The sequence below is a fragment of the Struthio camelus genome, chromosome 8, assembly GCF_040807025.1.
Source record: "Struthio camelus isolate bStrCam1 chromosome 8, bStrCam1.hap1, whole genome shotgun sequence".
Lineage (NCBI taxonomy): Eukaryota > Metazoa > Chordata > Aves > Struthioniformes > Struthionidae > Struthio > Struthio camelus.
In genome coordinates, this window is record NC_090949.1 from 29410912 (window position 1) to 29425441 (window position 14530).

Genomic DNA, 14530 nt, shown 5'->3' on the forward strand with positions numbered 1-14530 from the left:
GGACTCGCAGTGAAAATCACATGCATTGGATTGCATTTTAGTTGTGCATAGGGAGTGCTTTTTAGAGAACACCTATCAAAACTACTTGGCAAAGACTTTTTTTTTTCTCTACTGCATGATGTGGGTTGTGCAAGGTCATAGCAGGAAATAGCATGGGCCCATAGCGTGGTCCCAGTCCTTCACCTACCCCACCTACCCCACAGGAGCATTACAGGTGATCGTGTATCACACCAGCTTTCACCAGTCTCTGTAAGTTCCTCATGATTCTTGGACAGCAGATTGTAGGACAGCACTGAAGGAAACCGGTTGTTCCTGTAGTACCAACCAAATATTCTTTTTGAAGGGAAGCACCACCTTACCTGCCTTGCTGTGGAGTATTGCTCATTTTGCTCGGACCTTCCTGGCCCACCTTTAAAGTTTTCAGGACTTTAGTTACCTTTTTTCTGCTGACTAGAACTGAATAAACATCCCGCAGAGACCACAGCACACCACCAGCCATGTCTCCTCTTTGTTCCCCAGGCAGCCTGACGCTACTCATCTGGCCTACCAGCTCCCTTTCCCTGGCTGTTGTCTTCAGAGGCACCTGGAGAAGATGAAATGAGGTGGACTTATTCTGCAGCTTCTCCATCTCTTCCATTTGTTCATTCATTGGTATTGAATCTTTAGGTTGCTGGTGCTATTTAATGGCCACAAACTCACGAAAGTCTCACTATGCGGCATCACCACAATCACAGCTCAAGTGAATGCTTCCACTTATTAGCAAGTCTCTAAGATGAAATGGACCAGGAGCAACAGCATCATTAATAGAAGAAGATTAGTGTTGGCTTTAGCTGTGTTTCATGTCTTCATCTTGTCTCCATTATATCCTTGTTTAAGTCTGGTTCTGGCAATGAACTTTCTCTGGTAATTTACAGCTCAGCTCCTAGGGTCTGTGCAGCTTTCAGCAGGAATGCAGTAAATTCTTCAGGGGAAGGGTGGTCTTTGGCAGTGTTTGGTGTCATATTGTTAATGGCCATCCTGTATGACAAATAGTAGATGTCTGCAAGATGTAAATAGCCCAGTTCACCTTTCTTCTCTGTTCCTTGATTTTTCACTCTTTCTTTAGTGTTTCTCACATCATCATTTCGTTTGTACTCCAAACCTGTGCTGTCTTTCCAAAAAAAGCAATACCTGGAGTCCTACTACAAAGTGCAAACAGATCCTTTCATGCCTTAAATTCATTAAAAATCCTCCTAACAACAAAAAGAAAAAAAAAAAAAGATTTATTTGCAGGGCTTTTTCCCAGACTTCTGCATGGAGTTTGGCAAAGACATTATGTAATAGCTAAATCTTCATTAGTTATATCTGTTTGCTTTGTGCCTTCGTGACAATGATGAATGCTGTAAATAAGTATACTGTCCCATCTTAACAAGAATAGCGTATCCATCAATAAGGACACTTACTGTGTTGAGATCTTTGCAAGGCTCTACAGGGGAGTAAATTAAAGGGAGAATAACATCCTTCATCTAAAGTGTCCTTGTTTTGTCACTTAATGTTTCACCCTTACTAATATCTTTCAAAGTCTGGCTCTTAGTCAGAAAAGTCACTCAGTAAATATGACACATTTTATCCAGCCTAAATCTATTCAGTACTAGAATGATTTTTCTAGGCAGCCACGGCTGCAAGTATAACCTGAAATTCTGCCTGTGGCTTCTCTCTTTAATTTATCAGCAGCCACAGAAGCTTCTCAGTAGGGTGAGTGAGGCAGGAAGGGGTATCCAGAGCAGTCACTGCCACTCAGCTGTATGAGGAGCTGCTAACCCTTGTTTAGGCCAGCAGATGAGTGAATCTGAGTAAAAGGCAGACGGGATGAGGCTCTGCTCTCAGTAACATTCATTTCAGCCTAGAATGATTTGATTGGTAACACCACGCTTAGCCCAAGGCGTCTCCACTCAGCAACTATCTCAGTTATGCACAGCAAAACTATATGTTTACTTGTAACTGCACTGTATTTCAAGGACATCCTTAATCTATAACAGATTATAGGATCATAGGTCCACAGTGTTCAGACAAGAGCTACAAGTGATCTTCTGGGTTTAGTGAGGAGGGGGAAAGCATGGGTCTGTGCCACTTTTGTGACAGGTCCATGCTCACAGCTGCCTACCAAGCAGAGGACCTAGAGACAGCATATCCACCGTAAACCCATTTGCCTTTGTACCAGCATCGTGGCATCAATGCTGAGCAGAGACATCAGCCACAGGCTCTTCCCCTGCCATGGGAGCGGACACAAATTGTCTCCGACATATGGAGCTATGAGCTTTCCACCTGATGTGATGGGCACAAAAGTTGGATAAAGGAGCCTGTTAAGGTGAGGGACTGAGGTTTCCACCAAAATCAGCATGTTCCCTATGGCATGGCTGTTCTGCACAGCTTTTATACTACTGCTTTCAGCACAGTTGTTTCTCACTCACCCCAGTGTAAAAAAAAAAAAAAAAAAAAAAAAAAAAAAGAAAGAAATAGAAAGAGAATTGAAGTGGTAGACTTGCTCCAGGTTTATGGGACAGAGCAGGAGCGCAAATCAGAGTGTGGCCTGCAGAGGGAAGGAAAGAGCTGTGGTAGCAATCGCAGTGGTCTCCTGGGTGCCTGGTCCTCTTCCCTCTATTTCTGCTCCCTATCAAGCTATTCCTCAGGAGCAGACTCTGGTCTGAATAGCTTGCATTTAAGTTTTAGATATATTTAAAATCCATTCATATCAAACCCGAATTAAACTCCTGGATTTTATTCAAGAGTCATTCCCTCTGAGAAAGGACTGAGAAGAAAATAATGGTGAATGCCTCGCCCATCCAGTATGCACAAAAAAATCTCCTCAGGAGGTAAGAAGAGAGGCTTGACTATTGTCTTGCCTCATTGCATTGTTATCTTTATATAGGCGAATTTCTCAATCCATTTAGAAATTCACTAATTGTCATTGGAGCTATTTGCTGACGACTGTGAAGTAGCTTCATAATGAAGAGGAAGTCCATTTATTCGTTAACATTTGCAAAAATAATTGCCTGTCACTTAACCGAACATCCCTTGCCCCAGAAACACTTGCTCTTCAGCACTTTTTTTTGAGCAGCACTCTTCAAAACGCCACTTATAATTTCCAGTCCCTCAAGGGCTCATTCTCAGCTGCTGTGACATGAGTCAGAAAACAAACTCCACAAGAGGACACTAAATGTCCTGTCAGTTTTGCTGCAACAAGAGAAGAGCATATTAATAGAGCAGCATTGCCGTACTCCAGGAGGCCTCTGGCAGTTGCGTTGCAGCTCCAAGATACTGCTTAAAACTTGTGGGGGGAGCGCGAGTTAAGAGACTGCGACTACACTGCTGCCTGCCCTGCTCCTCTGCTGGACGTTGCGACAGCAGTGGAAGAGGTCTTGCCTGCAGGGCCCAGCAGCCACAGGGCCACCTCTTGGTGGCTGCCTGAGGAGATGGGTGCATGGGGTAGTCCTGGCCCCACTGTCTGAGTCAGAAGCTTTCTTCTGCCTCTCCTCTTCTAGTTTTGCAAGAGGAGCAAAAGAGAGACAAAATGAAGCCAGGCTGGGTGTGCAGGACAGATGCCAGGGAGTGAGTCCTGAAACAAGGAGGAAAGGTTTGGGGGAGGTAGAGGAGAGAAAGGTGTCTCGGGGGGGAGTGGGCAAGGGATGGAGACTGGTATTCCTCATCTCAGCATAGCCCTCTGCCCACTATACCTATCGGTATAGACAACACCTCTACCAGCTCCATTTCGTGCCTCAGTGAAACTCTGGGAGTGCTTTATCCTTTACATGTAGCAAAACACTCCTCCCCACTAGACACAGCATTTCCTCTGCCGTCCCCAGTACTCCCACCAACAGGCATAAAATAAGTCAACTTATCAACTAACCAGTTTTGAGGAAGCAAAATTCAGCTTTTTTATACTACTGAGAAGCTTTGAGGTGCTCTGACTGCCAGGGAAGACAGGTTTGCATCAACAAGATGGACAGGTAACCAGAGAGCATCTGAGGTCCCTTGCCAAGCCCCCTAGAGATAAGTTGCCATTGCAGATAACTCCCCTAAAATCAATAGAGATGTGCCTATTTACACCAGCTGATCTTCTGCCACTGTAATGCTTTTCACTCCAATGATTGCACCATTGTATGCAAGCTGTGTTGAATTTTTATTGCTTCTGAGGCATGTGAAATCCCCCCTCCACCCGATCCGTTCCACAGGGCAAGGAGCACCACATCTCCTCGGGGTGGATGGCTGCCAATATTGACTTAAGAGCAAGGCGAGCCAGGGAGTGTGAGATAAATGCCACTGTCAGAAAAAGTTAAGCAGAGCCGCACTTCTCCCCAGGGTGCGCCATGAGCCGCGCGTCTCACCTGGGGCTCTGGCACCACAGAAGGTCAGCACCCAGGGCCGAGGACGCCTTGCACCTTGGGCTTGCATCATCCACTCAGCAGCAGTGGGCAGGGACAGTGCTGGGAGGTGGGTGACAGCTGTGTCCCAGGGAGAAGCGCAGGAGGAGCATGCCTTTGCGCCAGCCCTGAGGAGCAGGCTTGGAGCACACCTGCCCTGCTGGCACCAGGGAGAGGAAGGCCACAAGACTGCAGAGCAACGAAGCAGGACACCACCGCGGACAGGCTCAGGTATTGGGTGCGTCTGTGGCACAGCCACCGCATTCCTACCCTACTGCACCAGCAATGGCACTGGCCCCGTGGCTTAGGTGAACTCGTCAGTGTGATAATATTTGTAAGGGTCCTGCGGGCACAAGCCAATGTCCTCCTAGGGGACTCAGGAAACTCATGGTGTTTTACAGCTACTGGGAGTGGGATTATTAGATTTACTTACTTTTTAGGGTTGTCACTGTTGCAAGTGTCTGCAAGTGTTAATTTTCACTGGTGCAGTGTCTCAGCTTTATGGGATGAAAGGAGCTGGGTTGAGTAAGTATTTTGGGTTGGGTTCCCTGCGGAGGGCTAGATTCCTGGTTTGAATGGACTGGAGACACTGGTTTTGTTTGCTTCTTGTGCAGGAATTTGATGCATTTCAAGATTAGGTGACTGTCTTTTTGCTTTTGGGTGCTGCAGGGTTAAGAGGGAAGTGTGTGGGTGAGTGTAAATCAGCTCTGTGCACTGAGAGCTGCCTGTTTACACTAGGGGATTTAGATTTCCAGATATTTAATTTCTGGTAACTGTACTTCAGCTTATTGAAACAGTTCAATCTCGGAAAGCCTCTTGTGGATAATGAGACTATGGGGAGGCGCTGCTCCCAGAGAGCCTCAGACCTGGGAGGGGGGGTGGACAAAGGCCTCGCTTTAGCAATGCAATTAATTAGCAAGTCGGTAGCCAGCATTTGTAAGAAAATTCATTGCAAAAACTTTAAGAGAGATGCTGGGAGAGATGGAAATGAAACAAAATGAAAGAAAGGCTTTGATGCTTCCCTTGAAACAAAGAGCAAATGAAACTCATATCAGTTTGAAAAGTCACACATGATATTTCACAGGTGGAGGACCACAGATGGTAGCGAGGGAGGTTTGTGGGGCTGGAGATGGTTCTGCTTTGAGGACCACAGGGACTGCCTAGGGAAAGCTTGTGCCTTACAGCTAGCTTTCTCACTGCTTTGCAATCCTGGTAGGAGCTCTGGCACACGATCCTCTCAAAGCTGTCAGAACAAGGGAGCAGTGGGGCAGCATGACCCACATAGCAGCCCACATAGCAGCCCGAGGCAACCATGATTCAAAGGCCTGATGGTGTCAAGGAGAGCTGAGTTGGTGCAGGAGGTTGCCCACTGCAGATCAAGCGGGATGGGTCTGCCAACCTTGTCCCCAGACCAGGTTGGCACCCTTAGAGCTGAGGACCCCATCCCACATTGTCAGGTATGAAATAGCTGCAGGCAGGGGTAATGCAAGGACCTTTCCAGCCAGGACAGAGCATTGCAGAAACAAGACAGGGTAGCAGGAGCAGTTTCCCCACGCCACAGAGCTGCAAGGCTTCATAGGAAGATCCTGTAGAGCAGGGGATACCAGTCTAAATCTTCTAAGAGAGCAAGAAAATGCTGTTTGCTCATGCTGTCACTGGCTTTGTTTTCCCAAAAGTGACAATAATGTCTCCAGCGTGCTGAGACATCACAAAGGAGTGCATACCTTGGAGAGTCATTGTACTTGGATCAATGGCTGAGATTGAACTAGGGCCCTTACAGGCAGGGAACTTGCCTCGCTCAGATTGCTGGTTCTCCAGGAGAGCCAGACGCTCTCCTCCCATAAGTTAGATTTTATCATCTCTAGCAATGGGCTGGGAGAAATGCTGGTGACTGAGCTCTTGAAGGCCCTGGGGAGGCCATAAGTGTTAGCCTTTGCCAGGCCTTCTTGGATGAATGAGGATGTTTGAGTTTTGGGGGCTGGTACCAGGGTGAAGATAATTCTATATGTGCTCTAAGTCTTTTCCTCTTTCTCTTAGCATCCAGCTAGAGCTCTTCATGGCTTCTTTTCTGACAGGCCCCAGTGCAAACTCCGCTGTGCCTGCCATGGTGGCAGCCCCCAGGCAAACATCTCACAAGGAAATCTGTTGTAGCTTCCAGCTCTGTCTGCTAGCTCGCTTTGGGAGTACACCTGCCCCATTGCTGTGTCTTCTCCTACTGCAGTATCCCCTCTGTAGTAGCGCTTATGAGATGCCTCTGGCACATTCATGATCTCCTTGGTGCTACTGCAGGTGGGGAAAATGAGGCTGTCTTGGAGGGGCATTCACAGCACGACACGGATCTGTCAAGGAGAAAAGTAGTTCCTTCTCAGCCAGCAGAGAGAGAAGGAGAGATATCTCCAGAGGCTGACCAGAGCCAGCCATGATATGAAAATGCTTGTCTTTATAAACCAAGGAGGAACAGAGGCTGCAGACCCATGTGGCATTGGTGGTGGTGTTGGGATCCAAAAACTGGGTGAGGTAAATGCCTTTTAGCATGCTTAAGAACCACCCTGGGAAGCCTGGTCTATGCCTGTGCGACAGTCTGGCTCTTAGAGTACATGGGTTATGACCAGCAGTTCAAGTGCCCGCAGGAATATCCTGGACACCTCCTGTCCCCTCCAAACAAGGCCAGAGGGCAGAGGGAGGTGGAGGAATGGGTCCTGCCTGATTCCAAGCAGTAGGAGGCGGAGAAGGGTGAGATGTTCCCGCACAGCTGGGAAGCGGCTCCACTGTGCCACGTGGCTGACAGTGCTTCTAGGACAGGCAGGAGGAACTGGAGTTACCAGTTTGCTGCTGTGCAAATTGAGGGAAGAGGTCCCCTCCTACCTTCCCTGCCTGTGCCCATGGCAGCTGCTGTTTCTGGTGCACTTCTATCACATAGGGGCCTTGGCTGCGGTCCTGCTTCTCACACAAGCACCTTAACTCCCTCGCTGCTGGCTCTGGAGGTGCCAGGAAGCCTGCTGATAAAACTTAGCTGTTTCCTCTGTTGTGGTTCCTCCCTTTGCTACCCACAAAGTGAAAATATTCACCTTAACACAGCTCCCCTTCTGCTGATGGACTGCCGTGGGTCACTTTGCAGCACAGCGTATCCCTGAGCTGTAGCATGAGGCTGTGAAGGAGGCAACACACGGCAGGCCTGAGTGAGGACAGGGGCACCAGTGCCCTGCCACAGCTCTGTCCCTGGGCTGGTTGGGTCCCTATGAGCCTTGGCTTAGGGGTCTGGGTGTGGGTCCCAGGGTGGGATCTGCTTTCCAGCTGGTACCCTGCTCCAGGGTGAGGGCAGCGGCCAGCCCTGCGCCACGCACAGCAGCGGTGCTTGCATCCCCTGGGCTCTTCTCACCTTGGCTGCTGCTAAGGGCTCAGTTTGTCCTTCAGCTTTTGGTTACATTTTTTGGTTTACATTTTTTTTAACAGCAGCTATACTTTGATCCCAAAGTCCAAGATGCTCTTTGAGAGCAGTTCTCTGCAAATTCCAAACCTGGGGGCTTGCTCCCATTCCCACGGCATGGAAAGACTCACTCTGAGGGGCAACAGGCTAGAGCATCTTGCCTGGGGTGGGGATTGGGAACAAAGACAGCTGGCAGTCCCCTCCAGCCCTTGGACTCATGATGTGTCTCTGTGCTGTATTTTGTGCCCAACAAGAACATTTAGAAATGTGAAAAGAAATGAACTACACAGTCAAGGATTTTTTGTCCTGGCTTTCACCATGAAGGGGAAAGTCTATGTAATGACGTCATGGACGTGCCTGCCATATGCTTTTGATTTATTTACTTGTCTTTACCTTTGAAGTTGACTAGAGGTTTTCAAGGTTTCTCCCTGCACACATGCAGGCTAGGAGCAGCTTTACTGTCTAGTGACGTCAGTGTCACTGAACCACAGGACTCTGGCACCTGGCGCTTTAAGGCAAATGCAAGCTAAACCAAAACTCGGAAAAGCAAAGTTTGCTGCAATAGGAGTTGAAATATACCTAACTGCCCACATTATGACAGCACCAAAGAGACCAACTGCAGATTAGCGTGAGATTGCACTAGGTGCTAAACAAACATAGAACAAAATGTCTATTTATTCCTCTAAGAGCTTCCAGTCTAAATGGACTGTGAGTATTTATTTCCACTAAGTATATGTGGACTCCTTTGTTCAGCTGGCCGTGGTCAGCAGATCCTGCACGAATAGAAATCTTAGCCAAGCATGGCCTGAAAACCCACACCCAGAAAAAAGAAAGACTCTCCTCTTAACTTAGTTCCTCTTAGGAGGAACTTTTGCTCCTAGGACACTACAGAGGAAGGTGATAGGAAACATGGAAGAACAAGCTAATTTGGTATTTACTCCTTTTCCACCCTAGTGGCTGTCCCAGATGGGTAAATGGGAAGCAGAGGGGACCACTGGTCAAAGGACAGAGAAGCCACTGGGATAGCAGCTCACACCCCAGAGCTGCAGGGAGGGCCTTGCTCATGAGCCGTGATCCCAAAGCTACGTTGGGGCATTAACCACAGGCCTGCCTGGCTCCCGCTTCCCACTCACACCTTCTCCGCCCTGTTAATTATTACAAGGAAACTGAAGGAGGCAAATGTGCACCAAAGTCCAGTGTGAAAGGGAAAATCAGCAGTTCATTCTCAGCCATGAGCCAGCCCACCCCAGCCGCCACGGAGCTGCCCACGCTGCCGGAGGAGACGAGTGCGCCCTTTGGGGTGGCCGACATCGTCGTTGTGGTTGTTTACTTCGCCTTTGTCCTCGCTGTCGGGATATGGGTGAGTCTCCAAGGTGACTGGGTTTAGCTCTACCTAAGCCAGAGCACCAGACTCGCACCAGGCCCCTCCTGCATGCAAAGGTATCTGCCTGCAAAGCTCCTGGTGTGTGCTCCATGCACGCCATTATCCCAGGCCCTACTGAGCAGGTTTGGGCGGTGGCAGTGATCTCCCTTTGAGCATTCATCCCTCCCCCACTTCCCCACATGCAGACAACTACGTGGTCATTCCTTGCATTTCCCCAAACGCTATTCGGGGGACGGGGGTCCACCTCCAGTGTTGCAACATAGTCTCCGACCAGGCTGTTGGCAGGCATGCAACAAGGGCAAGAGAAAAGCCCGGGTGGCGGGGAGGAAGACTATAATGAAACCTTAAAAAGATTGTTATTTGTTTTTCATTCTACTTGCTTTGTGAAGGCCCCTTTCTTAGACATCTACAGCGTTTTGGTTGCCTGAAGTGTTTTTCTCATTCCTAATGGGTACATTCAAGGAGAAATCATTAAGCAGACACAAGCAGCCTCTCTCCAAAGCTGGACTACCAGAACTCCGAATGAAGAGAGGCAGAAGCAGAGTGTAGCCTGGCACACCTAATAGATGCACTAAATAATTTCTGTAGCTGATGCTGAGACCAAACACTCAAGCTTTTTCTGACTTGGTGGTAGTGCTGCTAACCAGTCCAGGTACTGCCATGCAGATTGGTGTTTTGCAGCAAAGCTGTCTATTACGGTGCCCAACTGCAAGGGCCTGATGACTGAAAACAGGAAGCACAGCCAACCTCAGTAACACCAGGGGGGCTTGCTAGCCTATGGCTGTCCTATGGCTCTTGAAATCCCTGCAGTTCCCATGCAGCCCCCAAATGGGGCTGAGTAACATGACCACAGGGCTCCTAGATAACTTGAATCCACAGCAATGGAAGGATAGTAGGCAGCAGGGGCTGCTGAAATGGGCAGTGCTAATCATCCTGGTGTGCAGCTGCATGCCCAAATTCATTCCTCATCAGGATCCTATGGGATATACGGTTTTCTCCTACTTCTAACCCTTGGGCCCCGCCCTCCATCATTTGGCTCTGAAGGTGTTTGCTAGGTTCTTGGCATCTCTGAGCCATATGAAGATTCGGGTCTGCAGCTCCAAGGAAAGCTGCCTACCTTCTAGTGAGAATATGAGTAAAGAGGAAGCATTTCCCTCATTGTGGTCCAGCTGTGCTGACTGGGCATGTTGGCCACTTCCCAGGGCCTGGTGCTGATGGTTCTTTCCCTCATGCTGGGGAGAGATCAAGCTCCTGCTCCTGCAGAGGCTTCACTCTGGTGCTGCTCTTTCTGGGGTCTCCAGAGCACTCAAGGTCTCCGCTTTGTCCTGAAAGGACATCAGGAATACCATGGTTTCCTTCCTCTAGCCTTATGAGAGAACAGTACCTGATCTTTCCTAGATATCAGCAATAAGATTGCTACTGCTATCCCAGAGGGTCTGCAAAGCAAAGATACAGCAGGCTCTCTCTGGACACAGGAGGGTGACGACTGTTGTGTCCCACCAGGCACTATGTTCAAAGGGCTCTGCCAAGGTCACCACCACCAGTACTGGAAAACCACAGCTTGGCCCATTCCCAGTCAACTCCACTACCTGACACCTGCACATACATGTCTCCTCCCATATCCAAGTGGGCAACTGAAAGAATGTAAGTCTTCAAAATCAGGTCCCATCCATGTGGGACCCTGCTTCAGCCTGCATTAGAGCCACCTACAAACTACCTTTCCATGCTGTTCTCAATAGGGGGTCCAATTGACTGCAATGGCACCTGAAGGAGCAGAACTGGGGTGGTGCAAGAGGCTGCTGACAGGATGTATCAAGGCTACTGGGATGGGTGTTGGGTCTGGCTTGAAGGTGGGTGAATGGAGGCAGACACTTACCTTTTTTTTTATGTTTTTCAGTCATCCATACGAGCAAGCCGGGGGACCATTGGAGGCTATTTCCTGGCAGGACGATCCATGACCTGGTGGCCTGTGAGTGAACTGTTCCCTCTGTTTCTCTTAGTTTGAAAGCAATTATAGATCAAAGGCAGGCAAGTCTAGCAAGGGGATGTGGTTCATACCCTTTTGGACTATAGCCCTGAGACACAGGGGATCCACAAGAAATCATTCCATGCAGTTTTGCTAATGGGCTACAGCCTGGAGCTACGAGGCCAAAAAGTTCAGCATCTTCAGTTTTTTTCGATGCTCAATTTCTCCACTAAAGTCAGCAACAAAAATGTTCATGTTGATGGATGTGAGGGAGCTCCGATTGTCCATCTGGATTTGAAACCCCTTGGCCCCAGTTCACCAAGCATACAGTTGTCCCCAAAGCCAAGAGAGCATTAGATAATCTAGGAATATACTATCCAGTAAAAATGTATTTAGAGACTCAAGAAGAAAATAATCCCAAATCTCTGAACTTGTGATCCAAGCTCTTGCTATTCAGAGTAAAGTTGACATTATTGACTAACGATGTACAGGATATAAACTTCAAACCACCAAAGCCACAAATCTTCACTATGAAAGACAAAAAAAAATCTATTGAAGGTATCTTTTCTTGGGAGTGAAAGGTACATACAAACATAATTTAAAGTTTTAAAGAAATAAAAATGCCACAGGAATAAATATCCTTTTCAGCCAATGCCAAACTCTAGTGCCGTATATCTCTCCAGTGAGTCATGGGTAATGGAATGCACTTCTCAATCAAAACACTGTTTTTTCTTTCTTTATTCCTTTGAATGTGCATTGCTCATAAATTCACTAGACTTAATTTTCAACCTCTTCCACAGAGACACATATGTATCTCTAAAATCTGTTATTTCTTAAATGTTCTTTATACTTCTGTCTCAACTAAATGGCATTTAGTGAAAAAGCTTAGTTTGATTTTCTCTAATTAGGAAGGGAGAAATTAGACGATATTAAAATGTAGCATTTTCTTATCAACATCCTTCTTCTTTTAAAATAAAAATTCTCATTGTTCTTGGGTCTAACCGCAGGAAGCCACAGAGTCTGTTGGGTTAAACATGTAGGTGCAGGTTATTCTTCAGTTTTGGCTCTTCTGACTTACCGTCTTAGGTCCAAAGCAACCTCTGATGTTGTTCACTTTTTGATTTTGATTGTCCAGCTAGAGAGCCAATTCCAACTCTGCAGATCTTCCTGTAGGTTCAGATCTTTGTAGTCCTGACCTTGAATATGCAATTTACATATGTATTTTTAGGGTGGGCGTGACAGATTTCTGCTGTGTGTTAGACAGCCTCAAACAAACACTGACGTTATAGCTGCTGCTCTTGTGCTACCATCTTCTATATTTCTGTCTGCTTGATGTATATATTAGGAAAACTCTTTGTATTTCTTGGGAGCTCCAGTATCTATCCAAGGTACAAATTCACATTGCAGCAGCTAGCTCTCTAATCAGGACTTTTTGTAGGTAGACGAGAAGGAAGAGTTGTTGGCAGGATTCACTGTGAGCATTCATGCCGTATTAATGTTTTACCTTGCTCAAAGGTGAGAAGCAGGTCAAAGTCCATTATTCTTTGTTTCAAGTTTAGCAGTACCAGGGAGAGAAATACTACTCATGGAAGATCTGGCTAAAAGCAAACTTTCTCTGGACTGCTAAGGTTTAAGGGCTCAACTTGTCCTTTTGGTAACTTGGCAATTGACCCTGAGAGGGATTTGGCCTTGGCATACAGAAATAAAGTGAGGCTTTGTGCCAAATACAAGTAGTAATTAAGTCATATATTTGTTGGCCTGTTTAAAGCACCTTGGAGCGTTCATTCTTCCAATTAGAGGGTCAATGAGCCGTGCTAGTGATAGTGTTATAGTCAACCTGAGTCATTAGTATTTTTGAACCTACTACAGAGGTAAGTATTTTTGAATCTGCATATAGACAATGAACACAAAAGGTTGCATGTTTCTAGCATTGTCCTTGCTATGGTTCAGTGATGCCCTTCCTTAGAAGGAGCTCCAAAAGTGTTCCTATCACCATGGCTATGTAAACACCACATAATGTTCAGTGCAAGAGATTTAAAGAAGGAGGGATGTCTGCAAGCAACGGAGGGGTAAAGCCCAAAGGGTCAGCAAGGTTGGAGAGGGCACATTACTAGCTGTCTTACAAGGAAATGGAGAAATCCATCACGTTACCTGGTCAGTCAAGTGTCTGATTTGGCTGCCACCAGACTTCTCCTCCAAGCCAGAAATAATATATATCTAAGGAGACCATTGCCCAAGTGAACTCTGACTCTGCAATTAAAATTTGCATTGGGGTGGGTGAAAGGCAGCAGACACACCTTTTTTAAGATATAAAAATTTAAGGTTTTTTTAAAAAGAGGATGGAGAAAACCCATATCTCCATTACTGCCCAGCTACCTACGTGAAAGGAAACAAGGCCCTGGGGAAAGTGTCTGAGGGAAATGTTTGCACCAATACAGCAGTTTAGCAAGGTGATTTTCTTTTTTTTTAATGCCTGTGTCATATGTTTCAGATTGGAGCATCTCTGATGTCGAGCAATGTGGGCAGCGGCTTACTCATTGGCCTGGCGGGCACTGGAGCAGCTGGGGGACTTGCTGTTGGGGGCTTTGAGTGGAATGTAAGAGTCAACTAAGCTGACAACTGAAATATCACTATTTACAATGGGTTTGGGGGTTTCTCTCGAAAATCAGCTGCTAACAGGAGGGGCAACTCCAAGTTCTCAAACCTCAGGAACTGAGACAGCTTTAAAAACATGGCATCTTAATTTTCCTTTAAATGGAAGCCACTTAAATTATTAGCTCTCTGACCTTCCCACAAACACACAGGCCATGTTTTTTAAACTTTAGTCTGCTGTTATAAAGACAAAGATAAAAGATACCGAATGCCAAAAAGGTACTTGGATGATCACAGAATTCTGGGAACAGGGACTTTGAAAAAAGGCATCATGTGCTGCTAAATGCAGTGTAAATCCATGAGAATTGGCAACACTGTATTCACCTGTCGTCTTCTGAAATGTGACATCTCTGGGGTGAACATCTGGGTGCGAAGGCAGGTCTCATTCTGCCCTATTGAAATAGCCTGGAAAAATGCCACTGACACCACACGGAGCACGAAAACTAGGCCCTTTGTGTGTGACGCTAATGAAATTTCTCAGCTGCAGTGATGAGGAGTGAGATTAGTGCCAGCCTCGCAGTACGCATCACTCACCTACCTCTAAATCTCTTGTCTTCATCAGCAGAGACTGCTAATAGTGCCGGATACTTGCCAAGCGCAGGCAGGGCCCACCAAAAGCTCTTTCCTGGGTTATGTATTCACTGCAGCTGTTTTTTCCTAAGCCTTTAAGATCACCTTCAAATGCTCTGTGAAGAAGCCAG

General features: G+C 47.0%; 1 protein-coding gene across 3 annotated transcripts in view; it reads left to right on the plus strand.

Moving 5' to 3' along the window:
• The first annotated feature begins 4288 nt into the window (after window positions 1-4288).
• SLC5A9 (solute carrier family 5 member 9) overlaps window positions 4289-14530 on the plus strand; it is a 38808-nt gene continuing 28566 nt past the window's right edge. For all 3 annotated transcript variants that reach the window (XM_068953078.1, XM_068953077.1, XM_009674177.2), the window contains exons 1-4: window positions 4289-4631; window positions 8990-9187; window positions 11109-11180; window positions 13669-13773. In XM_068953078.1, coding sequence (XP_068809179.1) covers window positions 9059-9187; window positions 11109-11180; window positions 13669-13773 — 306 coding nt within the window. In that variant the 5' untranslated portion in view covers window positions 4289-4631; window positions 8990-9058. The remainder of the gene's footprint in view (window positions 4632-8989; window positions 9188-11108; window positions 11181-13668; window positions 13774-14530) is intronic.